Source organism: Paroedura picta, chromosome 9, assembly GCF_049243985.1.
Source record: "Paroedura picta isolate Pp20150507F chromosome 9, Ppicta_v3.0, whole genome shotgun sequence".
In the NCBI taxonomy this organism is placed as follows: Eukaryota; Metazoa; Chordata; class Lepidosauria; order Squamata; family Gekkonidae; genus Paroedura; species Paroedura picta.
Window position 1 is genome coordinate 16,907,773 of NC_135377.1, and position 20,906 is coordinate 16,928,678.

Consider the following 20,906-nt stretch of genomic DNA (forward strand, 5'->3'; position numbering starts at 1 on the left):
TCACAATCAGTTTTAGGACCTACGGATATCCACGCATCTCCCCAAACAGAAAGCAGTGATCAAATCTGCCGATTATATAAACATGTCCAAGTGGAATTATTATTTATGCCTATTACAAGAAACTATTGCTTTGACCCCTTGCCCTATTAAGCACAGAGCACCGCGGAGAGACCGTTTACGCACTGGAGGTTTCATGCCGGGCTGCAGGCTGGAGTTTTAGTTGTGGCAGGTTGCCCACCTCTTCCTTAACCCACATGGGGGAGCTTTTGGCCTGGTGCACCTCATCCTCCCCCGATTTGTGTTCCTGCATGGGAGCTGGGGTAGTGAAGTTCCCAGTGTGTAAACGGTCAGAGTTACAATAACCAGAAGAACAATTTTTGGTTATATTTGTGGCAACTTTAAAGGACATTTCAATAAGAGAGTGAAAGCAGTATATTAGTTCCCCTCAGACAATATTTTTGACCAGACAGCTGGAAAAGCAAGAAACAATTCAATGTGATAAGCTAGTCTAGAAAGTTTCTGTAAAAAGTATTCGGAATTATTCTCAAAACAAGAGATTCTTGAGAACTAGCTTGACATACAAAAAGGATACTTTCCTCCCTTTTCATTCAAAAAGTATTTGCGGACCTGGTCAAAAGTGTGTGTCTCTGAAACCAGATCCGTTTTGCTTGACCATGCAGAACTGGTGACATGGAATTTCCCCCTATCCATTTCCCAGCATTCAGAACAAAACCCTATAGAGATTACTATACTGGCTGGCTCTGCAAAGACATCGTTCTTAATGGAAAGATATATGTCATCTTAAAGAAACACTTATGTTATAATCAGTATCAAATGAGCCAAGGTACTCTAAGTATGTCCCCTATTTCTTTATTAAACAATGATCCAGTCCAAGCTGTTCCTTTTAAAAGAGCTAATAATCCCCAATTTGGCTCCAGAACTAATCCTCCACTGGTCATGATTTTTTTTTTTAAATTAGCATTAAGTAGTCTCAAAATGAAGTGAGGATTTGAACGTTCGTCAACTTCTGCATTTGATTAGCAAAACAGACTGACACATGTTTTGGAAAGAGCATTTACCAGGAGATGGGTTTTGAATTTGATGAATGTCTCCTAAGAAAAGGAAGTCTGCCACGCTTTGGATCCAATTCTGTTTTGTAAGTCATTAAAAAAAAAAGGAGCAGAAATATGTCAACCCGGGTTACATAATCCGTTAACGCTTGTTAATTCTCCAAGCCGTTTCTCCGAACCACAGAATCCTGGGTTCACTTTTTCTGCAATATTAAGGATGTAACAATTATAGCATGATCTTAGGCTTAATTATATGCCATCCTATTGTTTCACACAGGAAACATTAATCTAGGGCAGTGGTTTTCAACCTTCCTAATGCCGTGACCTTTTAACACCATTCCGCATGTTGAGGTGACCCCCAACCATAAAATTATGCAAGCATTCTTTCCCAGAAATTAAACTGAAACTGACCCATGGCGTGAAGATCCATTGTAGTCCAATGACTGTATATAAATTAGGTTTTTCCCGGGGTTTCTCAGTTCAGTTCTGCCTCTTGTCCCACCATGCCGATCTCGCGCGGCAGCCTGGCATGAAACCTCCAGTGCGTAAACGGTCTCTCGATCTGTCTGTCTCGACAGATGAACACTCTAGCTACACCACAAGGCTGTTGTGTGGATGAAATGGAAGAGGAGCGGCCGAGTGTGAGCACCAACAGGAGGAGTGGCAACAGTGGTGGCACCTCCCACCGGCCAAGTTGCTTATCCTGCCACGACTCCTGTGAAAAGGTCATTCGAGCCCCAAAGGGGTCCTGACCCCAGGCTGAGAACCACTGATCTAGGGGCACAGTAGCTCATGCAAAGAAGAAGAAGGAGCTTTGCTCCAGTACCAAGGAATTCTGTATACACAAACTTGTGGAAAATTCCATTTTGTTCATAATGAAGGCAAACCAAAGCCCTATGTCCCCCACCCCCCGCATACACAAGCTCAAAAGCTTTCCAAGTCATCCTTGTTACAATCAGACTGGCACTTATTCACAACATGCACAGCCCCAGTTCTTCTCTGGATCTGCATCGGCAGTGATCAATGATCTTCGTGGCCTGGGTCTTGTGCCCCGGTGCTTAAACCCTCAGCCCTGAATTAATAAAGGTCAAATGGAGACAGTGTTCTGTCTTATTTAATAGGGAAGAATGGATTTGGAGACTGCCCGCTAAAGGGACATTTGAATAGTTCCCGGTCTCCCCACAGTTGCCAAGTTACCAGCAGCCTAATTGATAGCAAGTGCGAACTGCTGAGTTTACAATTTCCATCTTTTTAAGAGCATGTGTTTCTGGGTACAATTCAAGATGCTGGTGTTTACCATTAATTTCTTTGCCACCTGGTGTTCACATGTCTCAAGGATCATTTGTTTCTGCCTATACAAATGCTGGTTTGATCCTCCGGGGACTTCCTGCTCTTGGTTTCCCTTCCCCTTTTACCATGGTGGGTTCCATGGCTCACCTGTGAGCCTTTCTCTGAGGCAGTCTCAGTCTCCATACAATGGAACAGTCTCACAGAAGAAGAAAAGGAAGCTTGCAACTTGCTGTAATTCTGGAGACACTGAGCTTTTGGAAGTCCTCTGAGAGGGCTTTTTTGTGAAATATGGTGACAGTCAGTCTGGTGTAATGGTAAAGAGTGGCAGGATCTTATCTGCGAGAGCTGGGTTTGATTCCCTGCTCCTTCTCATGCAGCCAGCTGAGTAACCTTGGGTCAGAACTCTCTCAACCCCAGTACCTCATGAAGCAACTGGTGAGGGGAGATGAAGGGAATGTGATTGTGAGCTGTTCTGAGATCCCTTAATGTAGTAACAAGTAGGGTATTAAAACCTATTCTTCCTCTAGTTTCATGTAGGGCAGAAAATATTATGGAAGATAGCTACTGATGTCAGATCTGAAACCCCACAGAGATTTTTATTCAGGCAGAAGACTAAATGTTCTTTGTTGTACTACCAAGAGAACATCCTTAATCTAGTCTCAATGTGCAGGAATTTATGACAGCAGAGATTTTAAGAAGCCATCTTAAAGTTCCATTCATTTCAAATATTTCAACCTTCTTCCCTCAGCAACCAGGTCCCATTAGTTTGCTTGTTAAGAAAAACATCCAGCCAACAGTTTAAAAAATGCATACAATTAATAATGTTTTCACTATCTCACAGACTATCATAAGAATCCTATAGGACAGGGGTAGTCAACCTGTGGTCCTCCAGATGTTCATGGACTACAATTCCCATGAACCCCTGCCAGTGTTTGAACATCTGGAGGACCACAGGTTGACTACCCCTGCTATAGGGTGTTCTAGAAGCATTATCACATGCCTTCCTCCACAAATCTAGACATTTCAGCTCCCGTTTCCTCTTGTGCAGCTCCTCGGTATACCAAGGTGCCTGAGACCGGGACAGATATCGGGTAGAGATCTCATTGATGGCAGTCAGGATCTGGTTACGCCATTCGGAGACTGAAAGAGGACCGAGAACCCAGAAGAGGCTAAATCTTTTAAGGTGACTGTTTCGTCCTCTCTCACCCAGGTAACAGTCATGCACGCCAGGTCTACCTTGTGCAATGAAAAGCATGGCCATGTCCTCACCCCCCACCTCGCCCCCCCATCTTAGTTCCTGGGGAGCACCATGGTCTTTGCCTTGGCTTCCTCAACTCCCTTGGCCTCTTCCGCATCTCTGACGCACTCCCTGGGATGGGACTATGGACATCACGTCCGTATTCATATCCAATTCAGGAGGTGTGCCAGAAGATGTGTTCCACATCAAAAACACAATATGAACATACATTACGCAGATTGATCATAGTCACTTTCACTACACTGAGGCAATAGAGTCCTAAGCTATGACTTTCAAGTGGTTCCTTTTCAAATTGGGTGTTTATGTGCCCTTTTTAGTGTCAGTATAAAAACCAATAACTAAAAAAAAAACACACACACACACAAAGAAAAAGCCCTAAACCATCTTCTTTTCATCGCTGCAGAACTTAACAATGACTGGCACTAAGATGCACTTCTACATAAATTCTAGTTTACAGCCCTCTGTTACTCCAGTGGAAAAAGATGTTGGATATTAAAGCTACTTTTAATCCTTGGGTAGGCCCTATCTTTCCTGTTTGAAACTGTCAGCTCCTGCAAATGCGTGATTTTTACATGACTTATGTGAACTAAAGTCTGCGTCTCACATGCCAAAGAGAAAATGTTTAATATAGCTAAGCAACTCCATGTGTCAGTGCGCCAGAAGAGGCTGCTTTGAGTCCAAGTCTGTGCCAAGACAAACGCAGCAACAGTTTCAGTTTAAAACCATGAAGCATTTATTTTCCTACTGCAACCTCATATGCACAAAAAAACCTCCATTTAAACAGGTAGTTCACATAGAAACTGCTCCATATTGTCAAATAGTTAACATCTTCAGCACAGAAGACTGAACCAGCCAGTACTGAAAAAGCTTTTGCTTCAAATTGATTTTTTTTTTAAACCGCATGAAATTCAAACAATCCACCGTTCTAATATTTCAGTACAGAATGTAACTTTTTTCAGTATTCACGTCTGGTGTATTTAGTACTATTGAAGCATGAGGAACTGATATATTGACAGTTCTAGGGGTTGAATTCATGACAAGAAAGAGAAGCATAAAAGGACAAAGGTGGGACAGAAGCTTGAATCGCAATGCCTGTAGATGTTTCCAGAAAGACCAATCATGGTTTAAGTCTTGCTGGTTACATTTTGGCACTTGTGCGCGGCTACTGAATAGTGACAAACACGTACCGATGAAAGGCAATGTCACATCGCATGGATTGGGAAGAAGGGAGAGCAAACAAGAATGAAGATCTTCACGCTATTCAAAGTGCTCCAAAGCCATTATAAAGTCAAATATATTCCACTAAATCAGGGGTAGCCACAGGCTTGACTACCCCTGCACTAAACCATTGGATTTTTTTTTTCAAGAATTCATATCCAGCATACATGGAAAGGATTTTAGCTTTTTAATCAAAATTGTCACATCTTGTTTTATGCTGATGTTTTAAAAATAAAGCATTTCCTTTCTGGTTTAAAAAAAACAAAACTTTCCACCCTCAACCCAAACCTAATTTGCATAACATAAAACCCACTGGCAAAATTCTAATGAACCGTTTCTTGGAGTTACAGCTCTGGAAGATCAGGACAGCTTCAGTATACTAAAGCAGGGGTAGTCAACCTGTGGACCTCCAGATGTCCATGGCAAATGCTGGCAGGGGCTCATGGGAATTGTAGTCCATGGACACCTGGAGGACCACAGGTTGACTACCCCTGCACTAAAGCCACATAAGGAAAAACGAGTCCTTTTTCTTCAGACACCTAAAGAAATCTTTAGTTCGGCATTTGAAACAACAGTTCATCCAATAAAATGCACTGCACAGCTTGCTACTTGTCCCAGGGCACTGCAGCAATTAGGACTCTGGCTTTCGATCTGAATTATCTAGTTTCTACGCTGAATTTTGTTAGGGGAGATTGTGCCATGTTAGAAAGGGGAGGCCATGAGCATTGAGAAAGTGTTCTAGAAAATCACAGCCTTTTGAAACGTGTCTGCCTAATGGATAATTGTGTCCTTTAAAAATATATTCAATTGAAAGGAGTGTTTCTGGAAAGCTAGATTTCCATCGCTTTGTAGTCGGGTTGATTCAGGCACAGTTTTATTCCTGCTGACAGGCAAAAGTAGTTCAAAATTATGGACTAACCACCTTAACAGCTGCAAATATTATGCCACCGAATTCTTTTGATTTGCCTTCTTGAGGCTATCAGTCTCTGAACCAACTAAATGGAACCCGTTTTAGCACTGTATGGAGACAACAGAACGTAAATTCAATGAATTTGCAAACCTTCGGAGATCCTGAAATTAATTTAATTCTGACTCTTGTAAGGAGCGGGTGCTTTTATTTATATTATATTTGACTTTTACCCCACCATTTCCCGAAAGGGCTCAGGGCAGCTTATGATAAAACCCGAATACAAAGTAATTCAAAATAATACAGTTTAAAATTTAAAATCTAATGCTAACATTCATCTAACCCAGTTGGAAAACCCCACAGCTGCCTCTTCTTATAAATTATTAAATGGATTTCTGCTGGGGGGGGGGCAATATGGAGGGCTTAGATGTTACTTATGGTTGGACATCCAGGCTGGGAGGCCAGCATCTTCTCGAAGTTAGCTTTGGCCACAACTGTAGGCCAGGTGGAACAGCTCTGCCTTACAGGCCCTAAGCTACTAGCACAAAACATGCCACATTATCATCATTTTCCTCAATAGACTTACAGTATTGGTTGAATCCTCTTGTAAAATCCTGTCATACAACTGGATTGCGTCGTCATATCTGTTCCAAGGGGCAAACAAGCAACATTTGCAGGTGAATCTCCGTATGTTTACCTGAATCCCGCAAACAGGAAAGCACATGGCTTTTGGAAATGTGGAGGAACATCTGGATGAACCTCCAGTCCTGCAGAATTAGCTGCACAGGAGACTGCACAGATGAGGAGTTTTTGCACACCAACCAAAATGGATGGAGAATTGTGCTCAACATAATGCTTTGTCGTCTGTTCAGTGCTTTAACAATTAAAACTCCTTTTATGCTGTCAGATTACTTGACCAACTCATACCAAAAGATTTCTGGCAGTTTGCTTCATGAAATCCTTTAGTTGGAGATACTAAGGATTTAAGCTGGAACTTTATACATGCAAGTCACCCAAGCCTACCACTAACATAAGTCCTAATTTTATCACCAGCATCAGGGACTCATGTCACATATAGCCCTTTTCCTCGTGTAGCAGCTGTGACTCAGATGACCCCAGCTACTCTAATCTCATTAGATTTTGGAAGCTAACCAGGGCCAGCCCTAGTTAGTATTTGGATGGGAGAGCAAGCTGACAAGGGCTCATGGGAATTGTAGTCCATGGACATCTGGAGAGCCACAGTTTGGCCACCCCTGAGGCTCCATAAGATAGCAGTGATTTGACAGCAAAAAAGAAAGTCCATTCAAGAAACAGCCTTGGTCAGTTATAGGTAACATGGGGGGAAGTGGCAACACAGCCTGATATATATCCAAGGTTAAGAACAGTGACTTCTACAGGCCAAGATGCCTCTCTTAGACCCATTATGCACGGGGGTTTTAGCGCACATTCGGGGTGGAATGGCGGCGACTAAAATCACGGATAACGCACGGAGCCGGCTGCAACCGGCTGCAGCTTCGGTGCATGCCGCCGAAAAAGCCGCGTCAGTGAAACGCGGAAGAAAGCGCAGCTTCCGGGTGAGCGGGGCGCAACCAGAAGCGGCGCCCGGATCGGCGCGTGCATAATCGGTTACTCTGGGTTTTGCCGCCGTCGCGCCCCGCCCCGTGTATAACCGGTATGCGTCGCGTCTTCCCCCTCCGCGTTTTCCATGTGACCCGAAATCGCCGTTTCGGCGGCCGTGCATAATGGGCCTTAGACCGTTTATGCACTGGGAACTTCACTGCCCCAGCTCCTGCACAGGAGCACAAATTGGGGGTGGATGAGGTGCACCAGGCCAAATGCCCTTCCATGTGGGTGCAGGAAGAGGTGGGGCAACCTGCCATGACTAAATCTCCAACCTGCAGCCCGGCATGAAACCTCCAGTGCATAAATGGTCTTACAGTGAAATCAGACAGCTATGGGGAACAAATTTTTAAAGCACTGTGGATCAGGATTGCGGAATTTTCCTGAACTGAAACTGCCTCCCACCCCATTTTGGAACAACCCATACAGAGTCATATCTAGTTTGGGTCTTATACCACGTTCATCCCCAGAAACTAGAGGAGAGGGAAATGATAATAAGCTGCTTTGGGTGCAAACTGGAGTGAAAGGCCGGCTATCAATGAATTAATAGTTAAATAAATAATAAAGAATGAAACTTTTCAGTGAACTTTCACTTGAATATTCTGAGGACTTTGCTTAGGCATTTAGCTTTAGCAGGCCAAGTGCCCCCTTTTATTTTAGCTTCGGCAAAGAAAGAAGGAATTAAACTCTGTTGGTCTGAATCAGAGGTAGTCAAACTGCGGCCCTCCAGATGTCCATGAACTACAATTCCCAGGAGCCCCTGCCAGCATTCGCTGGCAGGGGCTCCTGGGAATAGTAGTCCATGGACATCTGGAGGGCCGCAGTTTGACTACCCCTGGTCTGAATGGTGCCCCTGGACTCCAACTTTGTGCTGCGACTTCAGGTCGACACGGCTGCCCGCCTGAGTCTTCCAAGGGCCCAGAATGTATCCCCTTTTGCATCCGTTCTGACGTGTGGGAGCAGTTCGTTTTTAGAGCCGTGCAATGAAAAGTGTTTTATGTTTTTTTTAATTCAGTTACCTCTCCATGGCTTCAAATCGCATGCCGGTTAAGCGCTTGACTCGATGGCTCCCAGGGAACTGCCGTCTTAGCTCTTGGAGACAGAACTGTATTTTAAAAAGAAAGGAAAATCAGATACAACGAAAAAAGGAGGCAGGGAAGAGAATATTCTCTTAAGCTGAACACCTAAATATACGAGGGATGTCCATTGGTTTACAATACCTGAAAAGGCTCTTTGGGCAGGAGCTTATAACCTGAATTATCAAATCTACAATCTTGGAGTGCCGTTTTAAGGCATACCAAGAAAAACGGACAGAATCCAGCTTCCAGATTGTTAAAGAAGAAGAAAAAGAAGAAGAGTTGGTTCTTATATGCCGCTTTTCCCTACCCGAAGGAGGCTCAAAGCGGCTTCCATTCGCCTTCCCATTCCTCTCCCCACAACAGACACCCTGTGAGGTGGGTGAGGCTGAGAGAGCCCTGATATCACTGCCCAGTCAGAAGTTTTATCAGTGCCGTGGTGAGCCCAAGGTCACCCAGCTGGCTGCATGTGGGGGAGTGCAGAATCAAACCCGGCATGCCAGATTAGAAGTCCACACTCCTAACCACTACACCAAGCTGGCTCTCCTGTAAAATCCTGTAGTCAGTAAAAAAAGAAGCCCAGACCAACCTTATGGTTTAAGAACAGGAGCTTTCTTTCTTTTTTTTAGTTTAAGAGTTACATTGAATTAAGGACTCCAAGGAAACTGGAGCAAAAATCCATTCACAAACTAAATCTGCCACCAACTGTTTACGTGATGAGTCAACAAATGACAGTACATTCGAATTCAGAACAAGAGAAGTAATTCCACAGTGAACAGAGGTCACAGATCTTTGGAAACATTATTAGCAGGAGGAAAAATTTAAGGATCTATAAGGACAGGTGGTTTTGAAGAGGAAATCAAGGAGATAAATAGCAACAGGGCATTTTGTAGCCAGAAGGCAAGGATGGAAGAGCAGATGAAGCTGCGGAGGTAACGGAAGACCTCAGCCTGAGGGAAGGTTCTAGAACTGCTAAAGCATTGTGAGAAAAGCAAAGAAAGAGGATCAGGAAAAACCATGAAAAATCTTTGCGATTTAAAAGGAGCAGGTGAAAAGCAGCAACATGGGTAGAGGATAACTGCTTATACAGGTGGTGATCTAGAAATCTTCCTCCTGAGTTGCAACTCTAGAACAATTAAAAAAGAGGCAGTGTGGCTCAGCCATTGGTTAAATCCAATAACACTATTTTGTACAGAGGCAAAGAGTATGTGGTATGACAAAGGAAATCAGAACAGACACTGGCTGGGATCCACTGGAGATTTCTGTCCACAGAGCGCAATTTCCCTGCCCAAATGCTGCTGCTGGGGTAAAGGAGACAGATATGCAGTGGGTAGAGGAATCAGCAAGAACTAGCCGCACTTTTCTGGATGCGGATATCTCCCACTGGAGACAAGTGACTGGATGCAGCATGGTGGCAACACTGGAATAAATACTGGCCTACCCTATAAGACTGTTGTAAAGAGATCTTGTGAAATTATTTGCCTGCTGAAAGTGCTATAAGCATTCCGAGTATTGTAATTATTAGCCAAAAATGGCATGAGCTAGAGTCTCAATGAATATGAAAATCATATTATGGAAAACAAGTCCATTGTTCCCCCCCCCCTTTGTAAAATTTCAGTGCTAGAAAATGCAGGCTTAGGAGTTTGGGGATTGTCTCCCCCACCCCCCCTTTTTTTTGTGAGCCCCTGCATGAAGAGTGTTCCTAGAGAGATGCCTAGAACCCAAACACTTTCCAAACTGTGCTTCCTGGTCCTGTTCTATCTTGCAAAGAAAGTAGGGGAGGGGGACACCTAGAGAGGAAATTCATACAAATAACTAAATCAATACGAATACCTAAAACATAAAAGGGAAAACTATGAAAAGGGCTTTATTTCAATCTAAGTAAAGAAAATACAGACTCTAGCAGCTCACACAAAGGTGTTGCAGGGGGGTGCCAAAATTTGCTGATCTCACTAAAGCCGCATGGCGGGTACGCTTGCCAGACGCAGAGCAACAGGGTTAAGAGCAGCTAATTACGATCCAGGTGGAGCAGTCCTAAAAAACTACAGAAAGTCCAGGTGAACAGCGGAAAGTGTGCATCTTCCAACACACTTCATGCAGAACGGAGGGTACCCATTTCCTAAAAACTGATTGTTCAGCTTTCTACAGTCAGAAGGCAAGGGGGCAAACCCTACTGTGGAATCTGGTGCCTGCAGCTGCAGGGAAAAGGTCAGTCTGAGCGATGACTACACTGAATGACTTTCAACAAAGAATGCAGACCAATAAAAGCAAAAAGGTTTTCATTTGACGCCTCCCTCACGTGGAGACCGCCACACTCACTGAATCATGCTGTGCTCCTTATAGGACACTTCGAGGCTAGAAGTTCAAACTTGCAACTGTGACTATGATTATTAGCATTTAAAAACACACACGTCAGATTGCCCTGATCCCTTTAGGACAGGGGTAGTCAAACTGCGGCCCTCCAGATGTCCATGGACTACAATTCCCAGGAGCCCTTGCCAGCATTCGCCAGCGAATGCTGGCAAGGACTCCTGGGAATTGTAGTCCATGGACATCTGGAGGGCCGCAGTTTGACTACCCCTGCTTTAGGAGATTCACAAGCGTATTTAAGAAGAAGCCCTTTCAGTTTTATTCTTACAAAGTGAACCTAAGAAGAGAACGTAAAAAACAGCCCTGCTGGACCAGGCTAACAATCCATCTAGTCCGGCAACCTATCTCACAGGCGTGACCACGTTTTTTGTGTTTTGACCAAGAAAACTTTGAAATGATGTATTTCCTCCCATTGTGCTGCTACAACGCAGCAGTCGTACGTCACAGGAGTTTGGGCTCGAAGGTTTCGCGGCTGCCTTTCTGAAGTTACCAGGAAGTGAAAGGCGGGTTCACAAGAGAGCCAGAAGGCAGCAGTTGTTTCTGTTCAGGGAATCCAAAAGAGAATGCAAACGTACGCCATTGAGCAAATGTAAGAGCTGTATATAAAGTTGGGCTTGCTTACCAGGGCCAAGTCATCGCGGCTGCAATCCAAGGCAGCGATCATCACCTGTTCGTATATTATCCAGACTAGACACACACACACACAGACAAACAATAAACCAGTCATGTGAAATAAGAGTCAAATGACTTTTCTAAGCAATTACTCCACTTATAAAACAAATCAGATCAATGGCATTCTCTGTTACAGTTCTATAATGAATTGTACTTCTGAAAAAGGAACCTGTCACAATATTGCTTGAGATTAAAGGTAAAGGTATCTCCTGTGCAAGCACCGTGTCATGTCTGACCCTTGGGGTGATGCCCTCCAGCGTTTTCATGGCAGACTCAATACGGGGTGGTTTGCCAGTGCCTTCCCCAGTCATTACCGTTTACCCCCCAGCAAGCTGGGTACTCATTTTACCGACCTCGGAAGGATGGAAGGCTGAGTCAACCTTGAGCCAGCTGCTGGGATTGAACTCCCAGCCTCATGGGCAGAGCTTCAGACTGCATGTCTGCTGCCTTACCACTCTGCGCCACAAGAGGCTCTTGCCAAAAGAGGCTATTGCTTGAAATTACAGATGCGGAAACACAATACATATCAGAGTTCCATCGGTTTGGCTTAACCACTGAATGGGCGGCACGGCAAAGCACCATCACTGCTTGTGACATCCAAGAGATGACAGCGGTGGATCCGAAGCTCCCCTACCTTTCAAAAAGCAGCTGCAAAGTTTGGCAGGAAATCCCATTTTTAAAAGAAAAATTTTGCCCAAGTCGGGGGTGTTACTTTTCTCCAATATTTACATGAAGTCATTCTTTTCACCAAATCTTCAAACTACGATTAAAACGGAATGCCAAGTTTCCATGGAAGCAGAGCCTGAGAAGGAATTCGACTAACTGAGAATTCCTTTCTGGATTGGGGCCTGCCATATTATCCGTCCACTCCTTTGGGAATACCAAAACCAGCCAATGCTGCGTTCCTCCTTCACCCTTGCTGATGCGCTGAAGTTTGCCCATTGCCCGATTGTGTTCAAATTTGGAAAAAACAAGCTATTTCCAGCTGCCCTTGTACTGACGGTCCTTGAAAAGGAAGCGTGTAGATCCAGGCCAATTGGAATTCTACTGCGTAAAATCAAAGCTAAAAGTATCCAGGTTTCTGCAAGGGAGAGCCACAAGTTCCACCTTCCTGATTACGACAAATATGGAGAACGAAAGCAAGTTACTCTTCTTTCATGGTGTCTGTGGCTCTTGCTCTTTCGTTTACTTAGTTAAAATTAGATTGACCTCTGTGGTTAACTGGAGCAGTGACTATAAAAGTCTAGGAAGGGAGGAAAGGAAGGATATGACAGTAACTTAAGAGGACTTCATTCACACTGCCCCTCTAGTCTAATGATGTCTCGGCTGGCTGGTAATCAAGGCTGCCTTCAGATGTCACAACATGCCAAGAGTAAACAGGGATACGGTCAAAACCCAGCTTACTACTGGGCTCACATTCATGCTTTGCTCCTCCCTTCTTACACAAAGAATCCAGTTAGACACCAACATCACTTACCCATGAGATCTGGCTGCAGACATGCTCTTTAGCCAGTCAATTTTCTCTCCACAATCCAAGATTCTAAACCAGGGCTCAGTTCAGATTTAGAACTCCAGTTTGTGGGGGAGAGGCGGGGAGAGACTCTGGTTAACTTTCCCGGCTCCTACTTTTGCATGTTGCACGTTAAGTACAGATTATTTGTAAAAGGGATCCTTTGCAAGAGAAGAGAGGAGGAGGCAGAAGGAGAACGCACGTGGTTGATGTCAAACCAGGTTTACGCCCCTCTTAGTTTCTTACAAAGTTTGAGCACAGCCTTAGAACGGAAGCTGCACAATGGCTTGCAAGGCAAATTCCAGTGATTATCAGCAAGCTTCCCTTTCTTAAGCTACTGTCCTTTCTACTGCCCGGGTGAGTTTCATAATAGGGCAAGGAGCAAAGAAGTGATTATAAACCAGTATCCTAGGCACTTCAAGCTTTCGCTCCCCAAACAAATAAGAAAATTGCTGATGTATCAATATGCAAATTCCACGTTTCCCTTATGTGTGTTTGGGGGGGGGGGTTCGTGCCTGTCATCTTAAAATGTACCAGCGGCATCTTCTGGGAAGTTCCCAAAGTGAAATTCCTCCGGGTGCGTAATGAAAAAAACTGAACCTGCTTCAGAAATATTCCTCTGGCTTTCTAACAAACTTAAGCATTAGTGGGACCAAAACTTCCTAAAATTAAATAAAGAAAAGGTACCCACTCAGGACTTTGAGCTTACTGCCAGCAATGAACGCCTCATACTGTCTGAATTAGGCTAACTGAATTACAGAGAGGAAAGAAAGAGAAAGTGCAATGAGCTCATTAAAAACAAATCGCTGGTGCTGATTCCCTTCCGTCCTCCCCAAGGGCCTTGCAGAGCCCAATACCCTTTTTGCCATTCAAATACTGTTGTTTTTTTTAAATCCTTTGCTTATATATAAAAAAAGAGGTATTGCGCTATTGTGACTTTCTGTTTAAACGATCCCCTTCTGGAGCAGAATGCCACGTGCCAAGTTTCTGTCTAGAGAGAATTAGTATTGTGCACTTCTGACTCCCCCTCAAACGCAGGGATATTGTATATAATGAAAATCCAGGCACGCCCTGGACTCTCATGCACAACGCTATAATAAAAGCCACCCTTATATCGATTTCCACGTAGCCGAAGTTATGGTTTCATTTCAGGAATAACATTTTTCCCCTCGGTTTCAAACCTTGAGCTCTCCCTCAGAAGAAGGAAGACAACCTCTGAGTGAAATGCGTCCAAGGCCGTTTTGGCCGAAGGTTTTCTCAGAAGTATTTGCGCGACTAGAGGAGCCAGGGTTATACATCCTATTAGGCATGCATCTTTCTGCCCACGCCCTTCCACTGGAAGATCAAGAGTCAAAGAGCACTGGCAGATGTTGAGCTTACAAAAATAATGTGCAGACCATACCACCGAAAAAAGGAAAAGAAAAAAAAGGGGAGTAAGAGTAAAATAATATGGAGTGGTGTAATAAGGGAATTAATGGGGTAATAAACAAAACCAGCTGCACGGAATTAAAAAAAAAAACAGGAAAGCTACAGACATGAAAGAATTCGACCTACTGTCATCACCCAGTTTAGAGGCATATTCATGAATTAACTCTTCTCCAACTTCCACTATCTGCTCGCTGTTCCGGCAGTTCTCGTCCCTCCATTTCCTCATTTTGTCTCGCATCTCTGAAAGACAAACAATAAAACACCTAAGGGACATTCCTATAATGGGTTTAAGACATCTGTAGCTCCTTCATCACCAAGGCTTACCTTAGCTGTCACCGTTTCGCAACCTCAAGATTAAACTCTAAACTTGCACTTGACATGGAGTGTGTATGTGTTTGTGTGTATGTGTGTGAGGAAACAACACCAAAACGGTTGGATTGCTTGGATCGGGAGATGCTTCAGGATACTGGGCTAATGAATCCACTGCTTGGTGAGACTTCAATGAGCTCTTAATGTATGTAAATTGGAACTCCCAAAGCACCTACTGCTAATCTTCCAAATTGCCAATGATAAAGTATGTTTGGACCATCAAAAAACATTTAGACGATCTTGTCTATTAACGTGCTAAAAAGCGGGACACTGACTTCAGGAAACAATTACATCACAATGGTCATACTTAAAGGATGCCAGCCTCCAGGTGGGAGCCAGGGAACCCTCAGAATCACAGTTCATCTCCAGACTACATGAATCAGTTTCCTCTGCAGAAAAGGGATGCTCTGGAGGGTGGGCTCTAGGACACCGCACTCACTGAGGTCCCTGTCCTCCCAGGCTCCACCCCAAATCCTCAGGAGTTTGCAAAGATTTAGTATTAGTGTTGAAATATGACAACATTTACACACAACTTTTCTAGAATTCTTTATGGGATGGCTGTTCTAAATACCTCGGCAAATCATTTTGCTTCTTGAGCTCTAAGTCATCTTCGGTTATGAGAAAAAGGCCACAAGTATAATTTTGAATATTTAATGTTATTTTAATCCTATTTCCATAACCTCCTATTTCCGACGAATAAGAATCTTAGAGCAACTAATCTGTATCTGTAATAACACACGAAACCAAACTTCAAGAACATCTGATCACTTTTTCCTGAGATGAAAAGTGCCTTCCTTGAAAGATATCCAAACGGTTCTTAACATCAACATATACATTGCAGTCTAGAGCAGGGGTAGTCAAACTGCGGCCCTCCAGATGTCCAGCGAATGCTGGCAGGGGCTCATAGGAATTGTAGTCCATGGACATCTGGAGGGCTGCAGTTTGACTACCCCTGCTCTAGAGCATTCTTTTGTTTTCAGACTAGCAACTGTACATGAAGGAAGCATCAAGAAAAAGCAAATCAAAGATTTTTTTTAACAAAATAAATAAGGCTTCTGTTTATTATAAGCATCTTAAAGGCAAGGTAATGCACAGAGTTATTTTTAACTAAGGTGTTTATTTAAACACACCATTCCTAATTTGCTTGTCATCGTGTCATTTCACTACGTTAACAAAGCTGGCAGTTTTCGATTAAACAACTTTCTATCCTCCTCTCCTGCATATGCATTTATTGACAAAGAATATACACTTATTATATTTCTTATGGGTGGGGTGAGGGTCACTTACTGTGTTTCCTCATTTTGTATTTTGAAAGTCAACCCAAACCAACACAGTGTTACATTTCATGCGCACAAGTAAATCTAAACGGTTCCTAACGCAAGACGACCCATGGAAATTAAAAATTAGAAAAAATGTGAGTGAATAAAAATGTACTGCAGGGACAGAGAGTCTAAACATGCATGCACACGCAGAATACTAACATTTTACTCCAGTAATTTACATGGGTGCTAATAACACTACCTTGTCAGTATAATTTTACTATTATTATTTTATTTATTACATTTATATACTGCCCTCCCCGGAGGCTCAGGGTGGTTCACGTGAAACATCGGAACATGAAAAATACAGAGAAATTGGTAACCATAAATAACTATACAACAATAATAAACAAGGAGAACAGTAAATTGATAGCCGTAACATACAATGCACCAGTAGTTCATCATCATCATCAAAGTTAATAATGATTCAGCATCAAAGTGTAGGGGAAGAATGCTCCATCGAGCTGCAGCTGACTTATTATTTTCAAGGGAAATGAGTTAACAGGGGCTTGCCATTCCGTACCTCTGTAGAGCACTTTTCTAGATTTAAGCGCCACTGGATACCCCAGGAAGCACTCCTGACTAGCCTTGCTTAGGTGGGCACTGTGGATGCATTAAAAGCCTACCAGTCCAAATCTATGTATATTTCCTTTGAATGGCCTTTTGCTGTCTTTAATGACACTAACTCTCAAGTGGAATGTCTTTAGTACGGATGCATAAGGTACATACAAATGGCATTTATAACAACAGATTCAAGTGGCTAGCCGTTTTGGTCTGAAGAAGCACAACAAAACTTGAGTCCAATGGGACCTTTAAGACCAAGAGAGATTTATTCAAGGTGTGAGCTTTTGTGGGCATGCACACTTCCCCAGACAACAGAACAGGGATCGTAAGAGTACAGTTATAAGGAAAGTAATTTAGTAGTAATTTAGTAGTTTAGTAGTGGATGGAGTCACTGAAGCAGTCGGGGCAAACTTAAATGGACTCCGGGGAATGGTAGAGGACAGGAAGGCCTGGAGGATCGTTGTCCATGGGGTCGCGATGGGTCGGACACGACTTCGCACCTAACAACAACAATTTAGTAGCAAATTAGTAAACGGCATGATAACTCCAAAGATGCAGTATGATAATTCTTTGCTAGAAAAGCTGTCCTTTGGGTTCAATTGTCTTTCACAAAACCATTGGGGCAATAAAAACGTTAAGGTTAGTAATCACACTTTCCCAGTTGTGAAAAGAATTAAAAGTGCCTTGTTGTTAGCCCCATCCCTCTCCACCCAAGCATGGAAGCAACATTTTATAACAATACTTAGATAAGGGTCCAAATAATTGCCTTGTACTACTTCTGCTTGATTTTTGGTCCCAAAATAAATGAAAAGGCTATCTGTGAAGATGTTGATAAAGATATCAAAGGGGGGAGGAGATGAGGGTCGTGCTGGACCAGGCAGATTACACAGGTTGTATATACAGTCATCTTTCCATGACCTATATAAGGGAGTACGCTTCAGAAAGATCAGTACGAAGCACCAGTGGATGCACATACTTTGAAATCTAACTGCAGTGGATCAAAATCTTAGGTGTAGGGATGTGCGCCTTGGCTTGGCTCGGCCGCCTCGGCGATCACCAAAACCCTGCGCCTGCGTGCACAACACTCGAACATAGTCCCTTAACTCCACTGACTGGTCACAGAAGGTTTTGCTAGCAAGTACAGCTCTCCAACTGGAAGCTGAATCCAATTACAATTTTTACACGCTAGAACAAATGTATGTATTTGCTACCAATTATAATTTTACATGCTAGTAAAATGTATGTATTTGCTACAGAAGCAGGATAGAGAAAGCAGTGAGACCATAACTAGCATGCTGTAATTTGGGATTCTTTTTAAAGATATATTTTATATTTATCGGATTCATTTGCATCAAATATTATACCACTGGATGCCCAGACCTGAGCTCTGTAATTAAAAGTTTTTGTTCCTAATGTCCTCCTATGGATCACTGGATCCATGAGAAGAAAATTCCCAGTGCAATTCATATTTTATTATATATTGGCCTACTGTGTTAATGAACGTTCCAGCAAACCAATCGCTCTGAGTCTCTCTTCCTTTCAAATGTATTTTTCACTTATTATATTCCCCTTACAGCCATCATAAAAGGAGGCTTAATGGAGACCAGTGTTTTAATGCTTGGTGTGTGAACATTATAGCAAAATGTATACTCCAGCCAACTGACGTTTTAAAAATATGCATCCAGTTTTAATATGGTTCTAATTATACGGCAAGTTGGTAAATTATAATATTGCTTTCAGAAAGCATGGCCCAACTTTTCTTATACTTAAGATCTACATTACAAGTCAAGTCTCTCCTCTCAAGACGACATGCATGAAAACCATGTGGGACTTTCTCTCCATTACATCAATAATTCTTACCCTGGCATTTAGAATAATGTTTAAAACAACCATCTTGGAAGCCATGCCGGTCTGTAGCAAAACAGCTAGATTTAAGTCAGTAGCATCAAGATTTCAGGGATATGAACTTCTGAGAGTCAAAGCTTCCTTTGTTGGCCACATTACATCTGATAACACAGAACAGGATTTTATACCCCACTTTTCTCTGCCCTAAGGAGTCTCAAAGCAGCTTATAATTACCTTCCCTTACTCTCCCAACAGGAGCCTCCTTGTGAGACAGCTCTGAGAGAACGGTGACTGGCCCAAGGTCACCCAGCAGGCTGCATGTGAAGGAGTGGGGAATTAACATTGTTTTTCTCCAGATTAGAGTCTACTGCTCTTAACCATGGCTCTCAAAGAGAGACTTGAGAGTCTGAGTCTTGAAAGCTTTCATCCCGAAAACCTAGCTGGTGTCTAAGGAGCTACTGGACTCAAATCTACTGTAAGACAGGTTTCTAATATTACTCTAGGGCAATTAAGGGGTGGAGAGATGCCAATTAACATCAAGTCTAGTCAATGTATAAGTAAAGCAAGGGACTCCATAGCTGAGCCAACGTACTCTTTGCTACTGTCCCTATAGCAAATATATGTCAAGATCAAAATTAACACAGATGGGCACTGTAGGGACAAATAAGATGGGCACTGTCACTTTCCATAATTCTGTATAAATTTCAAAGTAACATCTGATGGAGGCTCAATCACGACTTTGTGCTTCTCTGCTGTGCTTTATACACCATTTCCAAAGCAAGAGCGAGAACAGCAGGCCGCTGCTGACATTCTTGAGTCCTGAGAGGATGGACCCTAATATCTTGTTTTATTTACATTTATGCTTTCCTTCCCATCCTTCTGGCAGCAACAGGCCTTTAAATCTTGGATTCTACCCTTCCCTGCTCAGCTCAGGGTGGACCACATCAAGCATAAAAACAATACAAATAAATCACATACGCCTTATAAGCAAACATTCATCAAATTATCATTTGTAGTTTAGGTTTTAAAATCACTTTAAACACCACCTCCTCTTTACAAACAGAAGGAACAAATCGGGGAAGACTCAAGCAGGCTGTCCCCGATAGGAGAGGCAGGCCATGAGGAAGGATGGGATTCAGGATGCCCTGCAAACAGCCTGCCAGATGGGGAAATGAAGGGATGTTCCTGTGCAGCTTAAATGTGCACTGAAGTGCTGCAATCCAGACATCGCTAGCCAGTTTCTCAACATTCCATCATTTCTATTGCTTCACCTTTCAGCTGCACTGCAGAGTTTTGACGCTACTTCCTGGTTCTTCATTTATAGACATAACCAGACAGATTTAAAGCAAGCTCACAGTGTACCCATCATTCATTCATTCATTCATTCATTCATTCATTCATTCAATCAATCAATCAATCAATCAATCAATCAATCAATCAATTTATATCCCGCCACTCCCCGGAGGCTTGTGGCAGTCTCAAATACAATGTACAATACATAATACAATACATAAAATCCCCCAATAAAATCCCCCTTAAAACTAAGAACTAAAACCCCATTAACCACAATTCAAGACATATTGCGACGAAAAAATCATAACAATCCCTATTATCCCCCCCCCCTCTATGGGGTAGACATGGGGAAACAATTGTAAGCCGCCCACAGAATGGTCCAAAAGGGGGGGGGTCAGATCTACCTTAGTGCGCCAGCCTCAAACATAGACCTGGCAGAAGAGCACATTCACTACATGCAAGTGGATTTTATGCATACATATGTTGTAACATTGTGTCTGCTATGCATACATTCCACATAAAGGAGAAAAACAAATTGGGAGGGGGGAGAGAACCATTAAAGATTCATTTTGCACATTGAAATCCTAATTACGTGTGTTTACACACACAAATTCCATCTAACCTGTCTCTTGCAAATGTAAACACTTCTTACTTCAGAGATATCGGGGAACGATTTCCTCAGTAAAAAATAAATGAAACCCCCAAAGTCCAGCTGCTTTTGTCATATTTTTGTAGGTAAGGCTTGCTATAACAAAACTCTGCTGACAAATCAGGGTGCAGGTCAAAAGCATGTAATGCAAGTCTACCAAATAAACCCTTTGAAGAAGAGCTGGTTCTTATATGCAGATTTTCTCTACCCGAAGGAGTCTCAAAGCGGCTTCCCTTTCCTCTCCCTACAACAGATACCCTGTGAGGTGGGTGAGGCTGAGAGAGCCCTGATATCCCTGTTAGGTCAGAACAGCTTTATCAGGGCTATGGTGAGCCCAAGGTCACCCAGCTGGCTGCATGTGGGAAAGGAGTGGGGAATCAAACCCAGCTCGCCAGATTAGAAGTCCGCACTCCTACCACTACACCAAGCTGGCTCTTTGCTCACTAAG

The 20,906-nt window shown here is 43.1% G+C and overlaps 1 protein-coding gene across 1 annotated transcript in view; it reads right to left on the reverse strand.

Moving 5' to 3' along the window:
- The window catches only part of EMC2 (ER membrane protein complex subunit 2), a 43,401-nt gene that overhangs the window by 19,430 nt on the left and 3,065 nt on the right, over window positions 1-20,906 (reverse strand). The window contains exons 2-5 of the mRNA XM_077351653.1: window positions 14,546-14,659; window positions 11,432-11,496; window positions 8,383-8,468; window positions 6,330-6,387 (exon numbers count right to left, since the gene is read on the reverse strand). Coding sequence (XP_077207768.1) covers window positions 6,330-6,387; window positions 8,383-8,468; window positions 11,432-11,496; window positions 14,546-14,659 — 323 coding nt within the window. The remainder of the gene's footprint in view (window positions 1-6,329; window positions 6,388-8,382; window positions 8,469-11,431; window positions 11,497-14,545; window positions 14,660-20,906) is intronic.